The following is a 22,021-nucleotide window of genomic DNA, read 5'->3' as shown; positions in this document are numbered from 1 at the left end:
ATCATTAAATAAGCACGCAGAATACGCACCCAAACACTTTGTCTTTTACATGTGTGGCCGCAGAGGGACAAAGCCATCTGTCTTGTCATTAACAGGAGCGAACGGATTATATTTTGTGGAGGGGAAAAGCCGGTTTGTTCTGCCTCATCCTGCTCTATATAAAACACTGGGGCTGATCCAGCTGCAMACTGCAGCAGCTTAGCATCAGGTTTGGACGCACACAAACAAATACACACGGTGAGGAATCACACATTTACTATAATGGGAATTTTCCACACGTAAATGGAGTAGCCTTAGAAAAGATKTAAAATCCTGCAAAAGACAAGGAATGCAATTGTTTCTTTTGTTTGCGTTTTAACCAATCTATCTTTGGGTCACTGTAATTATTACCCCTTCAATAGCAAAGACRGATATTCAACCTGTAGGTTCAGTGAAGTTGATTTTAACATTATGATGTCTACTTAAGTTTATTTTCCTAGAAGTGTTTTTGTAAGTGGTAATACACCATGTCCCTGTTATAATAGGCACATCTTTCCAACTGTACGTGCTGAATCCTCAAACCCTCTATGACCCGTTTTACCTCCATAAAATCTTAGTCTCCAACTTATGACATCTGGTGACTTCCAGTTTACCCAGGAAGCCACCTTGAACTCCTGCAGATCTTCAGGGTTCCCCTCCTTTCTTTTACATCCAATCTTAAGATATGCATGAGCGAAATGTTAATTATGTTATTAAAAACATTTCAAAACTATTAGATCATAATGCAAAACCTTGGTCAAGAAATGAGAGTCAAGAAATGGCATGTTGTCTGCCACACCTTCGGATTAAAGGTGTTCTGGGTTTTAATGTTTATGTGTTAATGTAAACATGAAAAAGTCATTGGAATATTAATGTAACCCTAAAAAAAACAATCTGAAGATACTAGATCATTCTTCCCAACAACTAGGTTTAGAGGTGTGCCTTGCACCACTTACTCCATTTGTCTTTACTTTTTTTAAGTTTTCACAAAACCTTTTGAAAACAATGTCAGTAAATGCAGTTCACATAGAGTGCATATCATCATCATCCTATTAGTMCCCCAGATTCACTGGCTTGAGGATAAAGACGTGCGGGAAATTTATGTGTTTGGCCAATTTCAAAAAGTACAAAGACTCTAATAATTGTTGTGCATTCAACTTAAAAAAAAAACCTGAATTTCAACATTCTTACTTGTTGAAATCAGCGACAAGCCAGTTTTATGACTTGTAAAGTCAAGTGTACCCAATCAGGACARAAAATAATTATGGTTAGAAAGTAAGAAACTAATGTGAAATGTTTGATCCAYTTCACAACGTATAGGACTTAAAGGATGTTCTTGGTACTAGCTGCCACAGCACATGGTTCTAGTAGAGWCCCACCCTCAGTGGGGGGCCAACATTAGGCAGGTGGTCGTTATGATTGGTCCAGCTTTAATCTTAAAATGAGTGAGTGAGAAAGAACATAAGTTTAAGCATTGGAAGAAATGGTTTCGTAATCTTCAGCAGCTAAAATACCAGCGCCTACTTCTCACATCCATTAGAATGATGAGTTTACAAAAGTCATGAGTAAAAAATGCTTTTACTGTCAGTGGAGAAGTTTTTAAAGTGCATCCACAAAGGCTATTGGAGAACTACTAAAGGTTAGTTATTGCAGTAAAAATGTTCAGAAAAATGTCTGGAAAATGACTCGATATGCTAAATCTCTTTGCTGAGAAAAAAAAAAMSSMWTTYSKTTYMRGGRAAAWKRRRMMMMAWKSWAWWAWKRWWAAAAAAAAGATGCACAGAAAAACCCAATAAAAGAAGACCTTTGGCATAAACAGGAAACATTTTGCCTGATATGGGAATTTAGTTGCTCGTTGCAATAAACAGGAAGACTTATGTCTGCCTGAAAGGGCTGCTGTGTCTAAAAGAGTTATTTCCTCCACTCTCTGCAGGCTCTCCCCTGCCTTAAGTCAACATGAAGCAAGCAGCTGGTCAGCAGAAAATGAACCATGAATCAGAGGCTTTTTCAGTAATTCATAACACGCCGAGTATTGCTTTTAACATGTGTGGCACAGTTGCAGAACGTACAAGAAAGGAAGGAAATTTAAATCAAAACTGTCYACCCAGTGTTTGAATTAACTGACATAAATACACACACCCCCACCCACGGTCGCTTTCCATCCACCCTGTCATTTACAGATTCCTTCCAGAAGGCTTTCCTCAGAGCAGCTTTTTAAGAAAGTATTTATATCCTGAAGTTCTGAGACGCCTTGTCATTAGAAGGTCTAATTTAGCAATGAGAGCAGTCCCACCCATCTCTCCCACAGCGCATTTTCTCCTTTTCCCAACTAGGCCACCTTTGTGGGTTTGTGTAAACACAACATTAAGATGCCAAGTGTGAAGTCCCACAAAACATCTGGTCGTCTCAGCCACTTTAGTGGTGACTCATTTAGCTGCTATGAAAATCCAGTACTTGTTTGATATATCGTCCTTCTGCAAAAGCAATTAGACATTTAAATTTGTGCTACTATAAAATATTTCACAYGCTTTAAGAGGCCTCACGTCGGCCAGAAAGAAAAGAAACACAGCAGCAACTCGGACTGTAGTTTCATCTACCCCTTAGAGCAAGTCCAGTCCTTCAACAAATTTTAACATCAAACACATTAAATACAAAATGGTGAAAAAAAAGTTAGGAAAACCAGCCTATGGGATAAAGATGTCGTCTTGTTAAAACATAAATTGACTGTGAAATTTGGTTTCACTATAGCCACATCAAGGCCGGAGTCCAGATATCACYTAATAAAACCTGTCTGACACCATGAAGTAGGAAAAATCTCTCAAATCAAACATATTGGGAACTCAAGAACATGTGAGAACTCCAGTGAATCACARTAAATGGCCTTAGTAGATAAAAACAGAAGTCAATGGTCAACTTTGCCAGGAGTGTTATGCACACCAAAATAACTCCAGGAGTGAAGGAGTGCACCAAGGACTCAGCCAGGAGGTAATCCTGCCCGAGTCACATGGTCTGCTTCCCATTGGTAAAAAAAAACAAAAAAAAAACTCAATAATTTTAAATGTTCTTGTCAAAGTCCAGACTTAAACCTCATTTTAGAAGTTGAGATATGACCTTACGCAGGCCATTTATGCTAATGAACATTTCATTGTGGCTGAATTAAGACAAAGAAGAGTCGGTCAGATTTCCTCCAGGCATGTCAATGAYTGATTCCCAGTTTTCACAAAGTAAAATTGCTGCCGTCTAGGATGACTCAATTACTGATTAGGTTTTCACACATGATCCAGTTGGGGTGGATAGCTTTTGTTCTCTTAAAAATGAAATCACCAAGTGGTGGCACTTTCTGTAGTTACTTTGGTTAACTTGATCTTTTGTTAAATTCTGTTTGATTATCTGAAACTAATGAAAACTGTAAGTGGCCAAAAGCTTTTTTCACAGCACTGTAGATTTGACGAAGACAGCGGTTTACAAACAATATGAATGTTCTGTTACTTCAGCGCTCTTTAGTTCAGGACGATACATATTATTAAAAACAAATGTGTTGAAAAGCAGACCAAYGCCTTCTCTTTTCTGGTCAGATTTCTGAGAGGAGGAAAAGAGCCATAAGAACTKTGAGAAAATATGCCAGCTGGCTCCATTTGACTTCAAGGGAGGCTAATGCATGCYGACTGTTCTATCAGAAAAAAACACCGAGATGCTTTATTACGCCGTCCAAAAGAGATACATCAGGGGAGCAGGGATGCTTGTTGAAGAGTTTGAAGGACAAATTGAGCCAAAACATGGATGCATCTACTGGAACTGGCAAACTAATGAGATGTGATAAATAAATAAATAAAATCAAACACCTCAGAAGACTGCATGATTTATTTAGTGGCATAATTTTTTACAGGACATCTGCAGTTTCGTAAAACCACTTCCTTGAATATCTGAGGAAATGTTACATTACATTTCACTAGTTTGCCTTCTATTAAGTATGAAAACTTTACATTAGTTAATCAAAACTTAATCAATAAAACTAAAAATAAACCTCCATTATCATCATCATCATGTTGCTTGTAACAACTACAAGGAATATTCATATTGCTTATGAAAAGAACTCTAAACATTTAACATCCAAAAAAATATGTCACATAGGTGGCTGTGCTAGAGACTATGCACTTAATGCTATTAAATGAAATATGGCCATTAAGAGTTAAATGTTCACWCTCAGACTAGATTTTGAAGATTCAGTTCTAGTTTCTAAGAGAAAAATCAAGCATCCAACATTGCCATTTATTTTGATTTAACTCCAGACATTTTAAGAAAACATTCAATTTATTCTATGATTTCTAACAGTGATAAAACACAAAGAAAAAAAATTCAGATGAAAGGAGAAGCTCCATGTTCATTATTCTCTGTGGAACAAATGTGCTGCTTCGCTTCTGCCAAGCTCCACTTTTCAGTTTTAAAAATATTTGTTCTGTTATAAAAAAAMCCCCAAAAAACACTCCCTCTGAGGACKCAAAGAAAATATCTTGAAAGCTAATCAAAGTTTATAATGGAGCCAAAACAACTTTGCTTGTATTTGGTGAAAAAAATAACAATGGTGGGACATAAACTGTGGGGGAAAAAAGACACTTTGTCTTAGAGATGGTTCTTGTTGCAGTCTGAGCCACACAGAGAAATAAACACAGAAATCCTTTGTTCCTTCTTATTTAGAAATAAAAGTCTAGCATTTCTTCATGTTGGTTTGAGTCAGAAGCTGCGATGTTTCAGAAAGTATTTTAAAGACTTTTAAAAACTAAAATTGTCTACATATTAGGTCATCCATATGTATAATTTCGGCAACAATTATTTCAAGCTGATCCATGTTGCAGATACATTTTTGTTGACTTTTCAACTGTGGTGCATTTGATATCTTTACAACATGACTACTAAGAAGCCAAAAAACCCCAAAACTTTTTTAGTTTTAATACCCAATAACTCAAAGAGTCACAGCCAATTCTCATCCCCATAAATTCAGACTACCATTTTAAATCCAACCAATACCATTTTGGCCCCATCATATGTACACAGAGAAGCCAAAAAGTATATTAGAGTAAAGGTAGCTGTGCTGAATAACATGATTGTTATTCAAATAAAAATGAGCCATCCAAAAAATGACTTAAGAGTAAAAAATGTTTTGGTGTAACTGATCATAACATAATTAAAAAAAACGAAAAACAAAAAGAAAAACTATGTGATCAGACGGACAAAATYTTAAGTTACGTTCAGATTCTGGAATTGTGAAGGTCGCCGTAAACTGATACATGCAAGAAAATAACTAAATGACAAATTCAGGCAGAATAAACGCATTCTCAAATAGTTTGTGAAACCAATACTTACTGTATGCAATACGTTAGAACAGTGTAAAGTAGTTTTGGTAACAATATATTCTGCTTACTGTATATTAATCTGACCCCCAAATGAAACGGCAAGCTCAGCAGATTGGAAATAACATTAGAACGGTGAAGATGCCTGACATTGTTTCTGTGTCTGGAGTAATTTAGGTTGGAACTTGCATCAGTGAAGTTATTTGCAGTGGGTAGAGTAGTCAGAAATTTTACTCGGGGAAAGAGAAGCAATAATTTAAAATTATGCAGGAAAAACATTACTCAAACATAAGTGGCTACAATCAACCTCTTGTATTCATCTACATCCATTTTGTGCGTGAAAACTATTTTGYATCCATGTTTTAAACCAAAGACATTCAGCGTTAAGCTAATAAAAATGGCATAGTAACAATTTGTTTTGGCAGGAAACTACAGCTGATTTGTCAAAACAAGAAGCCAGTTTGTGACTTTGCATCTCCACGCTTAACATCCTAATATCCTGTCAAAAACCCATCTAGTGCCAGGAAGACATCCCAACAAAAAACAATCATAACCCTTCACTCACACAAGATAATCCTAATACTCAATCTTTGTTATCCCCTTACAGTTTTTCTGTTCTCCCATCTACTGCTCAGCTACATAACACGTTACAAAAAGGATGTTGAATTCAACTCTTCAGTGTTAATTCTAGGATACGTATTTTGGTTAATTACTACCTAATGTTTCCTATAATTAAGGACAATACTGGCAGTATGTGCAGATTATATAATTAAGGCAAAACRATCTCTGTGATGCTGAAGAGGGAAGGATGATAGAAAGGATTAAATCTCCACAGATGCTTGTTTTTTGTGTGTTTTTAAAAATAAATAAATTCAGAAGGTCGCCCTACTGACCTCAGTACGAACTGTGCACATAATTTAATCTGTCCACCCAAATCCTTGTCTTCAGTTTCTGGACGCTAATTGTCATACTGATATATGGACCTAAATGTCCTCAGCCATAAACCTAGGATGTTTCAACATTGATTCCTGATCAGGATCAGAATTCRTTTTACAACTATCTTACACCAATCATAGCTTGTATGAGCACAAACTGATATCAAAACATAGCTTAATCTCATAACACTGATCTGATCATTTGCCCCTCTCCACTGTAGCATTTTTAAGCAACATGGAGGATCTTTTTTTAATCTTTCCAAATTAAAACCAACTCCTTGCTGGTTTGCAACTCGTGCATGATTATAAAAGATCCCTTAAAGATATGCAAAATCCAGCAGAAATTTGCAAGCCAAAGCAACTCGTGAAACATGATGCTYACACTATTTGTGATCTGTGCACAAACGACAGAGTAATGATTAGTGTTTGTTTAGATTTGCTGCTTTGAAACTGAACAAAACTGTTCRACAACCTAAAATCTTATGATAGTTTAACGGTTTCAAGTAAGTAGGACAACATTGTTTCCTTTTCTCACAAGTAATAATGAACTTTTCACATTACCATCCTTCATTTAGATGAAGACAATCTAGGTATAGTGTACTAAACAGGATAAATGAAGTGTTTTTTTTTGTTTTTTAGATTTACTCCATTCAGCTGCATAATAACTGGTCTAAACATCAAAATGTTCACTGATCTTAATTTAATGATCAAAAACATAATTACAAGACTTACAATAAAATATATTAAATTTAACATGGCATTGTTCCAACTTTCTCCTTTTAATTCCCACGCTTCATGAACAAAGAATAGTTTCTCTACCTTTAACTTCCGCTAGACTCACTTTACTCTCAGGCTTTAATCTACTTTGTGAGTCAACAAGCAACATGTACTGAATATTATTCAAACAAAAGTAAAATGACACTCATAAAACCCAGAGTTAGTAAAATATCAGTCTTTCAATTACCTAACCCCACCGGACTACAATAAACAGAAAGGTGCACAAAACCCTGACACAGTGCTATCTACTGATCAAATAAGAGGTAAACGTCTCACAGAGTAGTTTTTGTGTGTTTTTACCGGGTAGAGACTTGAAAAATAATAAAACAGGATTCAGCAATGACGACAGAAGCGCTGCCGTTAGCATTCAAATTGCGTCCGAGGTAAACAGAAAGTCCGCCCAAAAACCAACCCGRAAACAACGCTCCCCAAACAAAGGTTCCACTTTGCCACTATACTGCTGTCATCTCAATATCAGGAAAACACTAAATGCAGTCAGAATAACATGCCAAAATGCTAACAAAATATTATTTGTTCATTTTTGGTTTAAAAAAAAAAAAGAATAATAATAATAATAATAATAATAATAATAATAATAATAATAATAATAATAATAATAATAATAATAATAAATTGTATATGAAAATATTTCAAAAATGATAAAACAACCAAATTAATGTGGGGACATAATTTAGGTGCACCACACCATCATTAAATACACATAAAATATATGGATGAAATTTATGAAACACGGCTCTAAACAGGTGGGTCTTTAACATTGTTTTAAAGGATTGAAGTGTTTCGATTCAGTTTTTTTAAAAGTTTGCTACAGATTTGGGGTGGATAGAAGCTGAATGCTGCTTCCCCATATTTGGTTCTGGTTCTGGGGCTGCAGAACAGACCATAACCAGAAGACCTGGGATAACTGGAAGGTTGATAAAATGATAATAGATCTCTAATTTATTTTGGTTTTAACCTGTCTAGTTCTACACACTTGTGATGGTCTTTACCAAATAAATTCTGTTTCTGTTCGGACAATTATCCTCCTCATGTGGAAACATCAAAAGTTGAAACTGACAGTTCATTGAAAGCTCAGCTGATGCTAGGTATTACTGGAAGTCTTTGATTGTGTTAATGGCATACCACAGAGTCTTTTATCAGAGTATTACATATTTATGAGAACTGATTGCATGATAATGTGTTAAGGTGAAACTGTCAGGCAATCATCCTGCCCAGGAAAGAAAACAGGATGGACTTTTAGACATTAGAGAATGAACTCTTGAGTGGTCAACTAGACCTTATCCATAAACCAGCAGTGACAAGCTAGTAGGATAGCATAGTTAGATCTTTCAAAACTTTTCTTACACTATTTTTCTCTGAAGGCTATTTTAGTGACCTGCTCCCATGCATCCAGTGTGTTATAGAGAAAAAAGTTGCAGCTTTCTCTCATTGCACTGCTAAGAATAGAAAGTGACATTATATGTCTTCTTGTAGATTATGCAACTAAAGCTGCTGTGTGAAGGCCTTAGAGTTTTGTAGAGAACATTAGTGATCAAACAGTATTAGACAAAAAACCGCAGCAGAGATAACGTTGCTTCACTGTGGAAAAGTTTAAAGCTTASAGTTAAGTTGTTAAACAACATGCCAAGCTCTGAACAAATCACACAGCAAGGTTCAATCCAACATTCAAAAGTAAAAGTACATTTTGTTAGTTTTTGTTTTTTGGAAGTGTTGGGTAATCCATTAGGTTTTACTTCAGAAATGCATGCACATTAACACTCTTTTCATCTACAACAAACATCAGATAAATAAGCAAAAGAAATACTTTAAAATATAGAAGAAAAACTTAAATACATAAAATGTTGTTATTGTGATTTCAGTTGTGTAGTTAAAACTCCTATTACAGCCTCCGACAACCTGCTGCATGCTTCAGATTCTGGATATAACAGACATGACCAAAGTCAAAGTAACACAAGAAGGCACAAAAAGGGCATGCTCTCTAGTTAATTTAACACTGCAGGAAAAAAATATATAACTTGAACATATTACACATGAGATTATTTTAGCTGGGATCAGAGTTTTGTGAAACCTAAAAAGCTACAAAGGTCTGAGGGTTTCCAAAATGTTCCAACATCTCAGCATATCATTAGAGTGCATGAAGATCCTCCCATCCTTTTTTCTCTGTGCAGAAACATGGAATCAAAAGCCACAAACACAGACCAACACGCCGCTGCTGCTTGGCTTCTTTAAATCTGCTGGCCAGCAAGTCTGTCATTACAGGAGCAGAGCTCTGGGTGTGTCACACAGTGAAAACCAGGCCTGTAAAACATCGGTGGTCCACTGACGAAGTCTCTGTGTGTGTCTCCCCCTACTGCCAACTTCTTGCACTACAACAGAGGGCTTCTGAAACCGTAATGGGAAATCTCAGTACCACAAAGTCCAGAACAAAGCCTGGGACAACCGATACCCTGCTGCAGCTTTACTACACAAGAAGATTATATTAAAACATCACATTCAAAAATGCTTAATTTATCTTGAAAGGGAATAAATAAAATTCTGAACATTCTGAGGAGTTTTACTGTAATTTTATATACATATATTTTATTTCCAAGTTTTCTGATGGTTTCTGTTGGTTGGTCTACATGAAGGATTTTGTAATAGCTCAAAATGTCTTCCCTTCCCATTTCTGTTTTTCCAGTTGTTATTCTCGAATGTTTCTATAAATCAGAAACCTATTTTCTTATTTTTTTGTTCTTTCCTGCCTAAGCAGTTGGGATTATCTGTAATCATTTGAAGTGGTTGTTTTTCAGGCTTCCTAAAGCTCCTTCCAAGCTTTTCTTTTAACTCTGACTAATTTGACAGTACCTGATCATTTTCAGAGGAAAATTTTTCTTTTTTTGTTAGGCCACTTAACTATGACTCATGGTTGCATAAAAATGTTCTTAAAGACAACTGAGCAAAGAGCCACTTTTAGGTTGCATCATCAGCTAAACACATAAAAGTCATTGTCATTTCTTAAGATGCAAAGCATCAAAGATGACACAGTTTGACATACACAAAGGATGATTTTAGCCCAAAAAAATCTGATGTCGTAGGAGATCAATTAGTTGAAAATCGTGATAAAGACATCATAAGTCAAGGCTTGAAAACGTTTTCTTTTCTCTGCAAGTCTTTCAGATCCATCTAAATTGATGTTTCACCTATTTAAATTTTTTTTTTCAGTTTGCACTTTACATTGATAAGAAGTTATCAGTTACTTTCTATTTCCATGAGGTATACTTATTTTGTAACACTGGTTTGTTTAATTCAATTCGGAGAGACTCAGACAAAGAAAGACAATGATTAAGAGTTTATTGACATGCGTGAATAAAAGTTCTTTGTCAAAACTGCAGATCTGTCTTAAAATAATGCAACCTTGCAAGATTTTTTCAAATGTTTTTCAATCGACTATGAAGTGCTTTCTTTACAAAATTCTTACTATTTACCTCATTTCACTTAAGTATTGCATGTTTAGTTTATTATTGAGTAGATAAAAATTAAAACAGGAAAGAATTTTTTTTTTTAAATTGTATTAAAAACTTCAAAACAACGTATTTATGTGGCCCCCAATCACTTTCAAGTTGATAATTTTGGCACTCGTGGCAAAATATTTGAACAACTGGAAGTGTGACGTTAAGATTATGTTGACACTATAAAAGATGAATTTTTATTCACCTAAAACAAGTTTATTGCAAGTTTTTAAAAGAAAGGAAAAATTGCATTAAAACAAGACATTTATTAAAACATACTTCATTTTTTCTTAGAATAGCAACAGAAAAAGATGTCAGATGTGATTTGAGGAGAATATTCGTCTTCTTCTTAGGTTCAAAGGCAAAACTCAGAAGTAAGCCTGAAAGGCTAGGAGATATCCATCATTGTACATGTAGATCTGCCTGTTGACCGGGTTGTAGCTCAGACTAGCCACTCCTTTAGCGACTTTCTCCAGCGGCAGAGCCAGAGAGTTGTCCTCTTTTCCTGTCGCTGTGTCGAAGGCGTAGAATACTTCCTCTCTGTATTCATCCACGTAGCGGGTGGCGTACATCACACCACACACCATGAAAGCGTTAGTCGCTGCCTTCTTGAACAGCCTCGTCTCCCAGGTTTGCGACACGTTGATCGTCTTTGAGTCGTCGTCCCAAAACAACTTGCTCACTACCAGATTGCCATGGTTGCCAACAGTGGCATACAGAGCCCACAGTCCGGTTTCATCAGCCTCAACATCCACGTCGCTATTCGAGCGGCATTCATAGTAGCAATATGGAAATTTGTTGTTGAAGCCCACACCTGTGCCAGGAAGGGTTACCCTCTTGACCTCATTGGTCTTCAGGTCGTAGCGGCAGATATCTGCAGAGCGGTAGCAGTGATAGTACAGACCGTCACCGTACATCACAGCACTAGGACCCTCAATGGCAGTGGGAGCTGTGACGGAGGAGGAGAATGTAGCGTCCCTGTGGTTGGCAGAACGCATGAAGTCTTTGTAGGTTTGGTAAAGGCGGACTATGTTTCCATAGATGTTGCTGCTGGTTAGGGTCTGAACCCAGTAGGTCTCTGTGTCCGACTCGCTGTCCATCTGCGCCTGTTTGCCCCATGATCCAGAGACGTGGTTCTTGTCATAGGGGTTGATTTTGGTTGTGACAGGTTCACTGATGTTGGTGATCAGGCCCTTCATGCAGTACCTGTTCTGGCCTGAAACAGGGGGAAAAAGTGTCTTGAGTACAGATTAAACGTTCAATATTTCATTGAGTGTTTCATTAAGGAGTAGAATGATTATTATATTTTGCATAATACATATTATAGTACACTGATTTTTTTTAGCTTTTACTTTTTGGTCACAACAAAATGTTTCAGAAGAAATACGTTTTAACTTCTGACCAAGAGTGGACATAAAATGTAGTTTGGAAGTCATGATTTCAATGAACAAGGCTCTAAAGTTCAGCTGGTTCAAACCTATGTTTAAAATTAAACACCTCCTTGTTCAACCAATGAACAGAATTAAGTGTTTGATTTTGGAAAGCTGACTTGAATTTTATTTGCCACACCCAGCCCTAATTACTGCAAGAGAAACATGAAGTTGGCTAAAAGGCCCCAAAAAGCAACTCGTTAGACTCCAATCCGAAGAAATTAAAAAATGGATGAGAAACAAAATAATTAACTTCATTTGGTTCAGAAAGGGTTAAAAAGCCATTTATAAGGCTTTATAGCTATAACAGAGAGCAATAGCTTCCTGTAAAAGAAATTTCAATAAGACACAATATAACTTTATTCAAAACTATGTGGAAATTCAGATGTAAATGTGAAATTGGTATTCCATAATACAAATTAGGTAAAATTATAAAATTTACTTTCATTACATAATAATAATAATAATAATAATAATAATAATAATAATAATAATAATAATAATAATAATAATAATAATAATAATAATGATCTGGAATAGCTCTGATTAATTAGATCTTTGGTGTCACTGCAGACACACAGACTCACCTCTGAAGTCTTTGGGGATCGACTTGCAGGACTCAACGTTGTTCTTCAGGTAGCGAAGTTTCTCCTTGACCGTCTTCATGTTCACCGTGTCTGACATATGCATCTTTAGCACATCTTTTCGCAATTTACCCACCTGAAAGAGACAAGCAATTTAAATAAATAACTCCTAAAGAACAGTCTACAATTTCTTGAACTTTGGTTATGTGTGATAGTTATGAGTAGTCAGTATTTTACCTGCGTTAGACAGAATTTAGTGTTTTGCTGGTTTTGGAGAAACCAGGAGGAGTTAAGCTACCTAGAACTAGGAAATGCTGATGTAAGAATTTATTCGCAATATATGGCATTTTCACATGTTTCTTATCTATAAGATGTACAAGTTGCATGCCAACAACATAGTGGACCTAAAAATCACGATACTATTCTGTAATAATTTGTTTTCTGCATAATCTGCTCAATAAAGATGGCCTTTAAAATTAATTAATTGTTATACTTTCTATATTTAGGGTAAGCTACATCAATAATCACATTAGCTATTATATTACTTTTATTTCTAAAAATCAAGACATTTCTAGAAAAAGAAATAAAAATAGCATGAGGTTGCCACGAATGCATGCAGCTGAAAGTTTTTATGGAGTTATGTAATGACTTTACATTTAACTCAAACATCATTTCATAATTTAATAGCCACTCCAGGCAAAAGCTGTGGTAACAAACTCTTTAAATTGAATCTAAGTTAATGAGGTAAAGATTTAAGTGGTAGTTTCCATTAGTAGATTGGAGTCAGGAGAACTGTTTGTCTGAGAGCAGGAGTCTGGAGACCTAACAAACCGCAACCTGTGAAGGGATTCAAAAGTGCTACATTATGAAGCCAAGCTTCCTGTAGCAGGGAAGAAATGCTTGTGAGTTTTGCTTTAACTTTCTGTAAGCATTCAGAGCAAAGACGGCAGTTTGGACCTGTATTGTTTCTCAGATTTCCACATGCGTTAGCGCTTCCATTTACCAAAAATCTATTGCTAGGATGCTTTATAATAAATAACCATACAGTAATTCGACTATTCAACCTGTGTTGAACAGTTCAGTTGAAGATATCATCTGCCTGTCAGTCTATAGTTAGTTCTCTCACACCATGTTGTTTGGCGCTGAAGTCACTTCAAGCTAATGCTAAAGGTGAGCCACCTGCATGTGGCTCAGAAACAAAGAATTAATCATACAGTAAAATAAATTTTCTTACCTGAGAAACGATATGATCACTCAAAATAGAACATTTAAATTCTGCAGAGTCACTTTTCTCAATTAAACAAGCTTTAAATTCAGTGTTACTTAAATATTGCAACAACTCAAGAATGTGTTCATTTGAGTTCATACATTTAAACTTCTGCAGGTAAGATACTGACCACTCATACTGATTCCAACCCCTCAAATACTTTATTATGATTTCAATCATTCCTAAGCTGTGTTGTCTTGATTTTTACAGAGTTTTTTTTTAACCTCTTTGTGGAGTTTCTGTGACTGGTCGTTGTTTAGCTGGCCGTGCACAACGGTGATGTCCGTCTCCAGCTGGCTGAGCTCCTGGCCCAGCAGACGGATGGACAGCGCTGTGTACAGTCCGCGGTCATGCAGGTACTGGTACGGCTCAAGTCGTGCTGTCAAGTTTGAAATTTGAACCTGAATGTCAGGGAGACGCTGACTGGAGACCAACACCTGCAGGGAAGCACACACAAAAGCTCCAAAATGTCAAGATTGCTGGTTGAAGCAAAACTGTCAAGAAATTGTTTCCTATTTTTTGAGAATGGTTCACATGGTTTTAACGCTCAAAAACAAATCAAGTCAGACAAGAACACAAAATTAATTTATTATTCCGATGTAGAAAATAACGAACTATATATCATTTATAGGCAATTTGATAGCCAAAGTTGTTAGTTTTAATAATTCGCTAATAATTAATAATTATTTAAATAATCAAAACATTTTTTTGATTATTTAAATAATCAAAACATTTCATGTAAATAAAATTTTAATACTCTAATAATTTTTTGATTATTATTATTGTTATTATTAAATTCATATAATTTCATCACACGGTTTAACTTCCTATCAAAGTTTTGTGTTCTTTTTATTTCGAACAGACAAAAAGTAAAAACGAGAAAAAAATTAAAAAAAATAAAATTAAAGCAAATTATCATGCTCAGTTGATATGCAATCTTTTCAAAAAGGAGCAGGCAGAAGACACACGATCTTATGATTTCCTGCCCCTCTCACTCATCAACTTATAAACATTTAAATCTCCAAACACCACATAAACTTACATCATTTCCACATTACATGACACTGAAATCTCACATGCTCATTGTTAAATGTACAATGATTCAACTCCATGAAAATAACCTTCAGTTCTTACCTGCTGCTGCAGGCCGTGCAGAGACGTCTCGCAGGTTTCAACCTGCTGCTGCACAGCCTCGTACCGCAGAGCAGGAAACGACCATATCGTGGTGTTCACATCACACCGGCAAGAGTCAGACTTTTTCTGACCCGGCACGCGGTAAGCCCAGGTCTGTACCTACGTACAAAAACACAGATGTTTATGGAAGCAGAAAACAGATGAGGTGCTGAAAACCAAATAAAACTCCTCACTGAGATTGTATCTTGAGGTTTCAGTCTAAATTTTTTAAGGATTTGTAGAAATGTGACTTACTGTAGATAAGAGCAGTGGGAAGAGCAGCAGCATCATGCTTGAAGCTGGACCAGCGATGATCGGATCGACAAAGACACAACAAACGATCGTCTGTGTGTTTCTCGTAATCAGCAGACTGATTTACTGTCTCTCATTAGTCATTACTAACCCATAAAACCAGGACTCAACTAAATATATCAAAATGCAAAGTTACCAAAGACTTGTGATCTGGCTCAGTTTCCTACTTCCCCTTTTCTTTATTGGTCGTTTATTTGTGAGGTCAGTTCCTCTTTTAAAATAACCTATTATAATAATTTTTTTATTTGAAATGTGTAAAATCTCACCAAACAAAACCTTTATTTCCATATTTTATTTAACAGAATTAATTAGATTGTGTTGCTGTACTGTGCCAGATTACTTGTTCTATTTCTTGCCGTACATCAACCACTTTTCCCCCACACCTACTTGTCCATCTCCAGAAAGTTTAAACTTTTATTCCCCGTTAGTTTTAACACGGACATGAGCCTTACTAACCCTTATTCTATAGCTTTTATTATGAAAAGTTTTAGAAAGTATTTCATCCACTTCTTTTCTGTAATGGCTTTAATGGAAATGTAATTAGAGCACATGAACACAGCCTCTAATAGGTGACAGTGCTGATCAAAGATGTCTGAAAGCCACGATTCTCTTACTGTGGGACAAATACCGCCAAGATACCTTCTGACCAAAATCTCCAAAAGAAAAACAAAAAGAAAAGCGACAAAAAGGAAAAGATAATGAATATATTTGTCTTCTGTTGTTAGTTATTCAGTTAAGATCAATTGGGTTTACTTATGCAGCACCAATTCTCAACAAATAACGGGTCAAGGAGGCAATTTACCAAAAGGTCTAATGAATTCAGTCATTTAGATGGCTTCAAAGTCATTTATATCTGTTCCAGTTCAACTCTAGTTATTAAACCATGAACTGGTTAAAATGTTTGTTTTTTTTAATCAGAGGAATCCCAGCATATTACATTCAGTCACTGACTTGGCAGCATTCACTCCTCCTGAACGAGCATGTAGACAGGAAATTTGCATGAAGTCATTAACTTGCAACAATCCCTCATCCTGAAAATGGCTTAACATGAAAAAAGACCTGACCTTGTATTTGATCAAATTGTGTTTTTTTTTTCATTGTGCAGCTTGATCATTTTCTGTTCCTGAATGCTACAACCACATCCTCAAAAGTGAACCAAAAGTCTAAATAATAAATTAAAGGAACACTTCAGTCAGGTTTTTTTGTCCCCATTTGAGTTTGCAGTCACTTTAAATTTAAGGCCATTGACTTCTAAATGGAAGTAAAACAGTAGAACTCAGATAAATAAGGTCATTTATGACCATAGGCTGCAGACTCAAGCTGCTGATATAGTTATTTGTCTCCTATATGAACCTGAAAACAGAGGACAAAGTTGCAATACAACAAGGAAAATGCAATACTTCAAACAAAGCAAAATAACATCAAATGAAATGAACACAAGTGATTCAATAAACATACATCACATTTTGTGCAAAGGAGAATATATTTGATAGCGGTTTTTGATGCTAAGTGAAGCACAATTAGGTTTTTTCACCTACCATCTGTTTGGTTTGGATGTTTTTCTCCTAAATAAATAAAACTGTAATTTAAAAACAAGTCTTTGTATTTATACGTATTTCTGTGTGATGATAAAATTGGTTACAATTATCCTAAGCATTTAAAACAAACATCTGGAGGGGTGTCTTCATTACACATCTTTATGCAAAACTAAATCTGCAAAAGCTCACAAGTTCTAATAAACAATTTTTTTCTACGTYTTTCCGAGCAGAAAGAATAGCATGATATTTTAAAGGGCTTGAGTCTGAAATAATAACCCAGAAACCCACAATAGTCACTGACATAATTAGAAACTGGCAAAAGTAAAAATTAACCAGTGAAAATCCGACTCATTTTCCACCAACCCACTAAGTTTCACTATCTGAGACTTAGTGGGTATATTTTAAAGTATACTGCTCAAAAAAATAAAGGGAACACTTAGGGTGTTCCCTTAAGTGTTTAAGTGTTCCCTTTATTTTTTTGAGCAGTGTATATTTCTTTAAAATATACTAGTACTGTATTTTTACTTTGTTTTTTTCCCCTTCCACTAAGATGATTTTAAAGTTGGCTGGTCAACTTGAACTTTGAACTGGAAAAAAATGGACCGCTTCAATCTCTCAAAGGAACTTCTTTAAAATCCACGGAACAATGTCCATCAAATATTCTGAGACCTGAGAGATGCTCTGCTGCTGGAGGCACTTTAAGCTTTCAACATACTCAGGTGACCGAACCTTCATCAGTGCAGACAGAACRTCTGCATCACAAYATTTMGTTGCTTTAATATCGAGTCTTTTCTGCAACATTTGGATTGAAGCAGTGGCATTTGAATAGTGTCTGTAAGTTCGTAGTCCAATGAAAATGTTCAGCCTTTTCGACGTAATTCTTGACAAACCTTCGAATGCCACTGAAATGCAAGAAAAATAGRCAAAAATAGTGTGTGAGCTATGAAAGGCTTCTTTTAAATATCATGAGACATCATTAGTTTTATGTATTAAATTACAGAACATTTCTATCTTAGCATTGGTCATCGTAGTTCCCAAAGGAAAGAGACACAATGTCAGCAAGTTCTGAACATTTTTAAAACTCATTTACATGTGGTAATTTTTTYTTKTTTTTATGCTGATTTCAGTCTGGTTCTATTTAAGGTAAGAAAAAAATAAGCACACTGTCAAACAGTGGGACATAAAAAAATGCTTGGCTTGAAGAACTTAGTCTGTACTGAATCTTTTATGTGACTAACACAAACCACAGAAATGAATATTACATTTAAAAGTCTAGTCCAGGGTCGTGGGTTTTTTATTGAGGTTATTTTTTCCTGCTTTCAGTGCAGAATGGACACTTTCTGTTCCTAAATCCAAATTAACACAAATATTATTAGCAAAAAGATTATTTATTAGTCATTCTTTTAATTCACATGTGACTTCCTTTAGCAACTTCCAGTTACTGCATCTCAACAACAGACCATATCAGCAATTATTCACAATGTGTACAAGTAAAAGTCCAAATTTTAACCAGATGACATCTCTAAAACAGTTTACCTGTGTGTTTAATATGCAAAATATTATTTGCATGTTAGATGAATAACCATCATATTCCTTTTTTGTTTACAACGCAGCAGTCTGATTTGTCCTTAAAGGAATCACAACGAGCAAATTGCAAAAAAACCTTTTGGGCTTAATTTGAGTAAAAATTGTAAATTTGTATTTTTTACTGTTTTTATTTAAATAAAATAATTTAATTCAAATGGAAAGAAAACTCTGTATTTTGTTCCTGAGTCTGATTTTTTTTTTATTACACTTTGATTACATTGTTTGTATCTGAACTGAATTCTGCACGTCAAGCTGTTTTGATCCAAGTTGAATTTTGTGCACTGGCACCATGAAGATAAATACAGACAAAATTTGGATCTGTATCCATTTCCTGCTGCCTTCAACGCCTCTGGGGAAACAAAGAGCTTGTGCTCATGTCATGTTTTCTAAAGCATCGCTACAGTTTTGGTTTTAGAGTAAATTGCACTTTATGTTTAGGTGAGCTTCAACTTAATGTTGCCTTGGAGTTGTGTCTATGCATCCTGTCAGCATAGGCACAAAACGATGCATTTTTTCCCCCTAAAAATAAAAATCTGATTTGCGGCATATGTGTCAGATTTTATGTGTGTGCCACAGAGAGTCCAAATAAAAACCAGAGAAACGTCCACAGCATCTAATTTCACATATGATCCTGCAGAACTTATGGAAAACTGCAAACAGAGTTTTGAATAATTTTATTTCAAATATGGCCATCTTCTTGCCACAAATGTTGTCCTGTAAACTGATTTTCCTTCCTGAGCTGTGAATGCAGCTATAGGTGGATGGTGTGGATGGGAGGTTTGTATTTGGGTCAAAGCCTTTCAATGTTCAGACGAAGAATTAAACAGTGACATTATCAAAGCCTGGGACTTTGTTTTATAACCCAACCCAGTGAAATTCCTCTGCAACTTTCTCCCTGACCCATCCGCTGTGTTCGTTGGTTTGGTGTTTGCTCTGTAATGTTTTTGACAAAACAGCTGGATTTTATGCAGGGAATAAATTACACAGAGCACTGTTTATTAATTAGTCCTCAGGCAATTGTTTTGACCAGATATCATTTATGGGTATCAGCGTAAAGGGTGCAGAGTAGTTTAACGCGGCACAGTGTTGCTCTACTCCCWAAAATCCCCATTAAGTACATTTTTGTTTTTAATTGCTATGTGACAAATGTAAAAAAAAAGTCTGCGTTAGCACTTGTGCAAGACACATGTACTATCATAAGTTCCCCTCCCTTATGCTTATGCCTTCTTAGCCACAAAGAGGAAAGGAATAAGATTCAACAAACATGAAGAAAAGAAACTTCCTCTTTTCCCCATTTGCATGCACACATTAGTGGGAGCGTTCACTGCTTAGAAACCTCATCTGCACACAGGACCTTGAACAAACTCCAGTTTTATCAAGCTCTTTGATCAACCATGAAACTCTTTGTAATTGTTCCACTGTGGGCTCTGTTCTCCTTAGCCCAGCAGGTAAGAAATAACAAATGACAACTTTCTTCATTCCAAAAAAACAGCAGCCTGATGCTTCAATCTTCAGGCGGCTCCAGGTAAAAGCTGCACATGTGAGCTGAATCCAGCAGAAAAGGCTTTTCCTCACGACAAACTCCAAACAGCGGAAAGCAATGCGACAGACTGCAWCACTCGCATMACACCACAGAAGGTAATCCCACTGTGTCTACCTGYGTGTCGGCAGTCTTGTTGAGTGTTGTGTGATCATTGAGTGCGTCTCTGCAGGCTCTGGAGCTGGAGAGTCTGCTGCTGGGACTGGAGAAGCGCCTGAYCCAGCTGCACAGTGACGTGTCCGTCCTGGAGGAGGAGGACGACGGCGAGCTGTACGGCGTTCTCAGYCTGTTCGTCATAGAGAACGAAATGGTCGAGATCAGGCAGCTGATGGAGAAGCTCAACAGCACCACTGTGGARCACCAAGTCCTCACCGATGACACCGCTCGACAGGTAGATTCACGCATTAACGCTCATTTTTTTTTGTCAATCTTTAGTAGAATCAAATAGCATAGCCTTAGAGAAAATTTGAGAAAACTCCAAGCTTTAATTTGGGTATCAACTTCTGGTTTAACCGCTCACCTTAAACCAGTGTTGCATGTTTAAGGTGAATCCCTTTTTTCAGAAATGTTTCCGCTGCTTCACACCAGACATACCTTCAGTGACCAAACATATTTTAAATTTAGATAATTTCCCAACCATTTGACATGTAAATGTTGTCTAACGGTGAGTTGCTCACCAGATGTAGATCCTCAACAGTSATGTTTGGATATTTTTTGCTCCCTGACTTAACCATCAGCTGTTTGTGCTGCCAACATAACTTGGGTCAAGCTTTGCGTCTCATTTCAAGTGGTTTTACTTTGTTTGCCTGTGGAATGTGCCAGACAAGTGTTTTTTGAGCATTTCTCAACTTTTGCAGTCTTTTGTTGCCCCTGTCCCAATTTTTTTGGSACATAAAATTCCAAATGAGTGAACATTTGTAAAACCACAATAAAGTTTTCTATTTGAACATTATTGAATATCTTGTCTTTGTTGTGTATTCAATTGAATATAGATTGAAAAGGATGTGAAATAATGGTATTCTGGTTTTATTTATGCTTTAATGTCTCAACTTCATCAGAATTGGTTTAAGTTTAAGTTTTAGAACAACACAAATCAAAAGAAATACATTCATAAATGAAATTAATTACATGCATATTAAGCAAATGAAGACAAAGAGAAATATGTTTCTATCTCGTCTCATACATCAAACAGGAAGTCATGGATCAGCTTCTAACTAAAAGGCTCTCTGATCAGCTTGAAAATGAAACATTAAAAATAAAATTCACATTTAGGGTCAACTAACGGTTAAAAACATGACTGATGATTTACCAAAAAGAAATAGTGATGAAAAGCAAAAAAAAAATCCAGTGGGCTGAGAAAATAAATCTTTATAACAAAGAAATTGCTTCTTCCTTGTTTAAAGTTGTAAAGTCATAATCTGAAACCTAAAGCCGATTTATTGTATCCGTATGTATTAAAATCTGTAGATATTACTGTTTTTGAAAGACAGTGCAAAGCTGCTGCCATCTAGTGGCTATAGAGTAAACAGCAAGACGGTTTGTGTATAGAGTAAATATTCTGACCAATACAAATAAACTAGACATGTTTCATTTCTTTCATTTCCATTTAAATAAAACATCACTCAAATTAAATCAATATTAAAAGTCTGTSTGTGGTTCCATGACTTTTCAACACTTTTTAAAAAATATTACTGTAAATTCACAAGTCAAAGTCTTAACCTTGCTCTATATGTTTCCATTGTCTTTCTCAGCTTGAGGAGTTGAAAACTGAAATGATAAAACTGGAGAAATTTGACACCATGGAGGTGGTGAAGGGACGACAAGTCAACAAGCAGCTAAAGAGCGCCCTGGAAGCATGCAGGATTGGAGTTAATGCCACTGTCGCACCCACCCAGCCACCATATGGTAACTCCCTCAAACATAAAGATCCCAATGACCTTAAACTCAAATACTTTAATGTACCGACCATTTTCCCAGGAAAAATGGTCAAAAAAAAAAAAAAA

The 22,021-nt window shown here is 35.9% G+C and overlaps 2 protein-coding genes across 2 annotated transcripts in view; one reads left to right on the top strand and one right to left on the bottom strand.

Moving 5' to 3' along the window:
* Nucleotides 1-10,779: 10,779 nt before the first annotated feature.
* Nucleotides 10,780-15,551, bottom strand: LOC103466284 (olfactomedin-like). The gene is made up of 5 exons (XM_008411766.2): nt 15,297-15,551; nt 15,003-15,161; nt 14,093-14,305; nt 12,605-12,737; nt 10,780-11,803 (listed from the first exon to the last, which is right to left on the bottom strand). Exons 1-5 carry the CDS (start codon nt 15,330-15,332, stop codon nt 10,956-10,958), a joined length of 1,389 nt encoding a protein of 462 aa, XP_008409988.1. The 5' UTR covers nt 15,333-15,551; the 3' UTR covers nt 10,780-10,955.
* A 4,227-nt stretch (nt 15,552-19,778) lies between these two features.
* Nucleotides 19,779-22,021, top strand: part of LOC103466360 (uncharacterized) — an 8,203-nt gene continuing 5,960 nt past the window's right edge. The window contains exons 1-4 of the mRNA XM_017305168.1: nt 19,779-19,926; nt 19,994-20,116; nt 20,191-20,409; nt 21,770-21,976. Of these exons, the coding sequence (XP_017160657.1) occupies nt 19,873-19,926; nt 19,994-20,116; nt 20,191-20,409; nt 21,770-21,976 (603 nt within the window). The 5' untranslated portion in view covers nt 19,779-19,872. The remainder of the gene's footprint in view (nt 19,927-19,993; nt 20,117-20,190; nt 20,410-21,769; nt 21,977-22,021) is intronic.

This window comes from Poecilia reticulata, linkage group LG6 (assembly GCF_000633615.1).
Source record: "Poecilia reticulata strain Guanapo linkage group LG6, Guppy_female_1.0+MT, whole genome shotgun sequence".
NCBI classification, from domain to species: Eukaryota; Metazoa; Chordata; class Actinopteri; order Cyprinodontiformes; family Poeciliidae; genus Poecilia; species Poecilia reticulata.
Note: the sequence above shows the minus strand (reverse complement) of the source record. Positions and strands in the feature narration are given on the sequence as shown.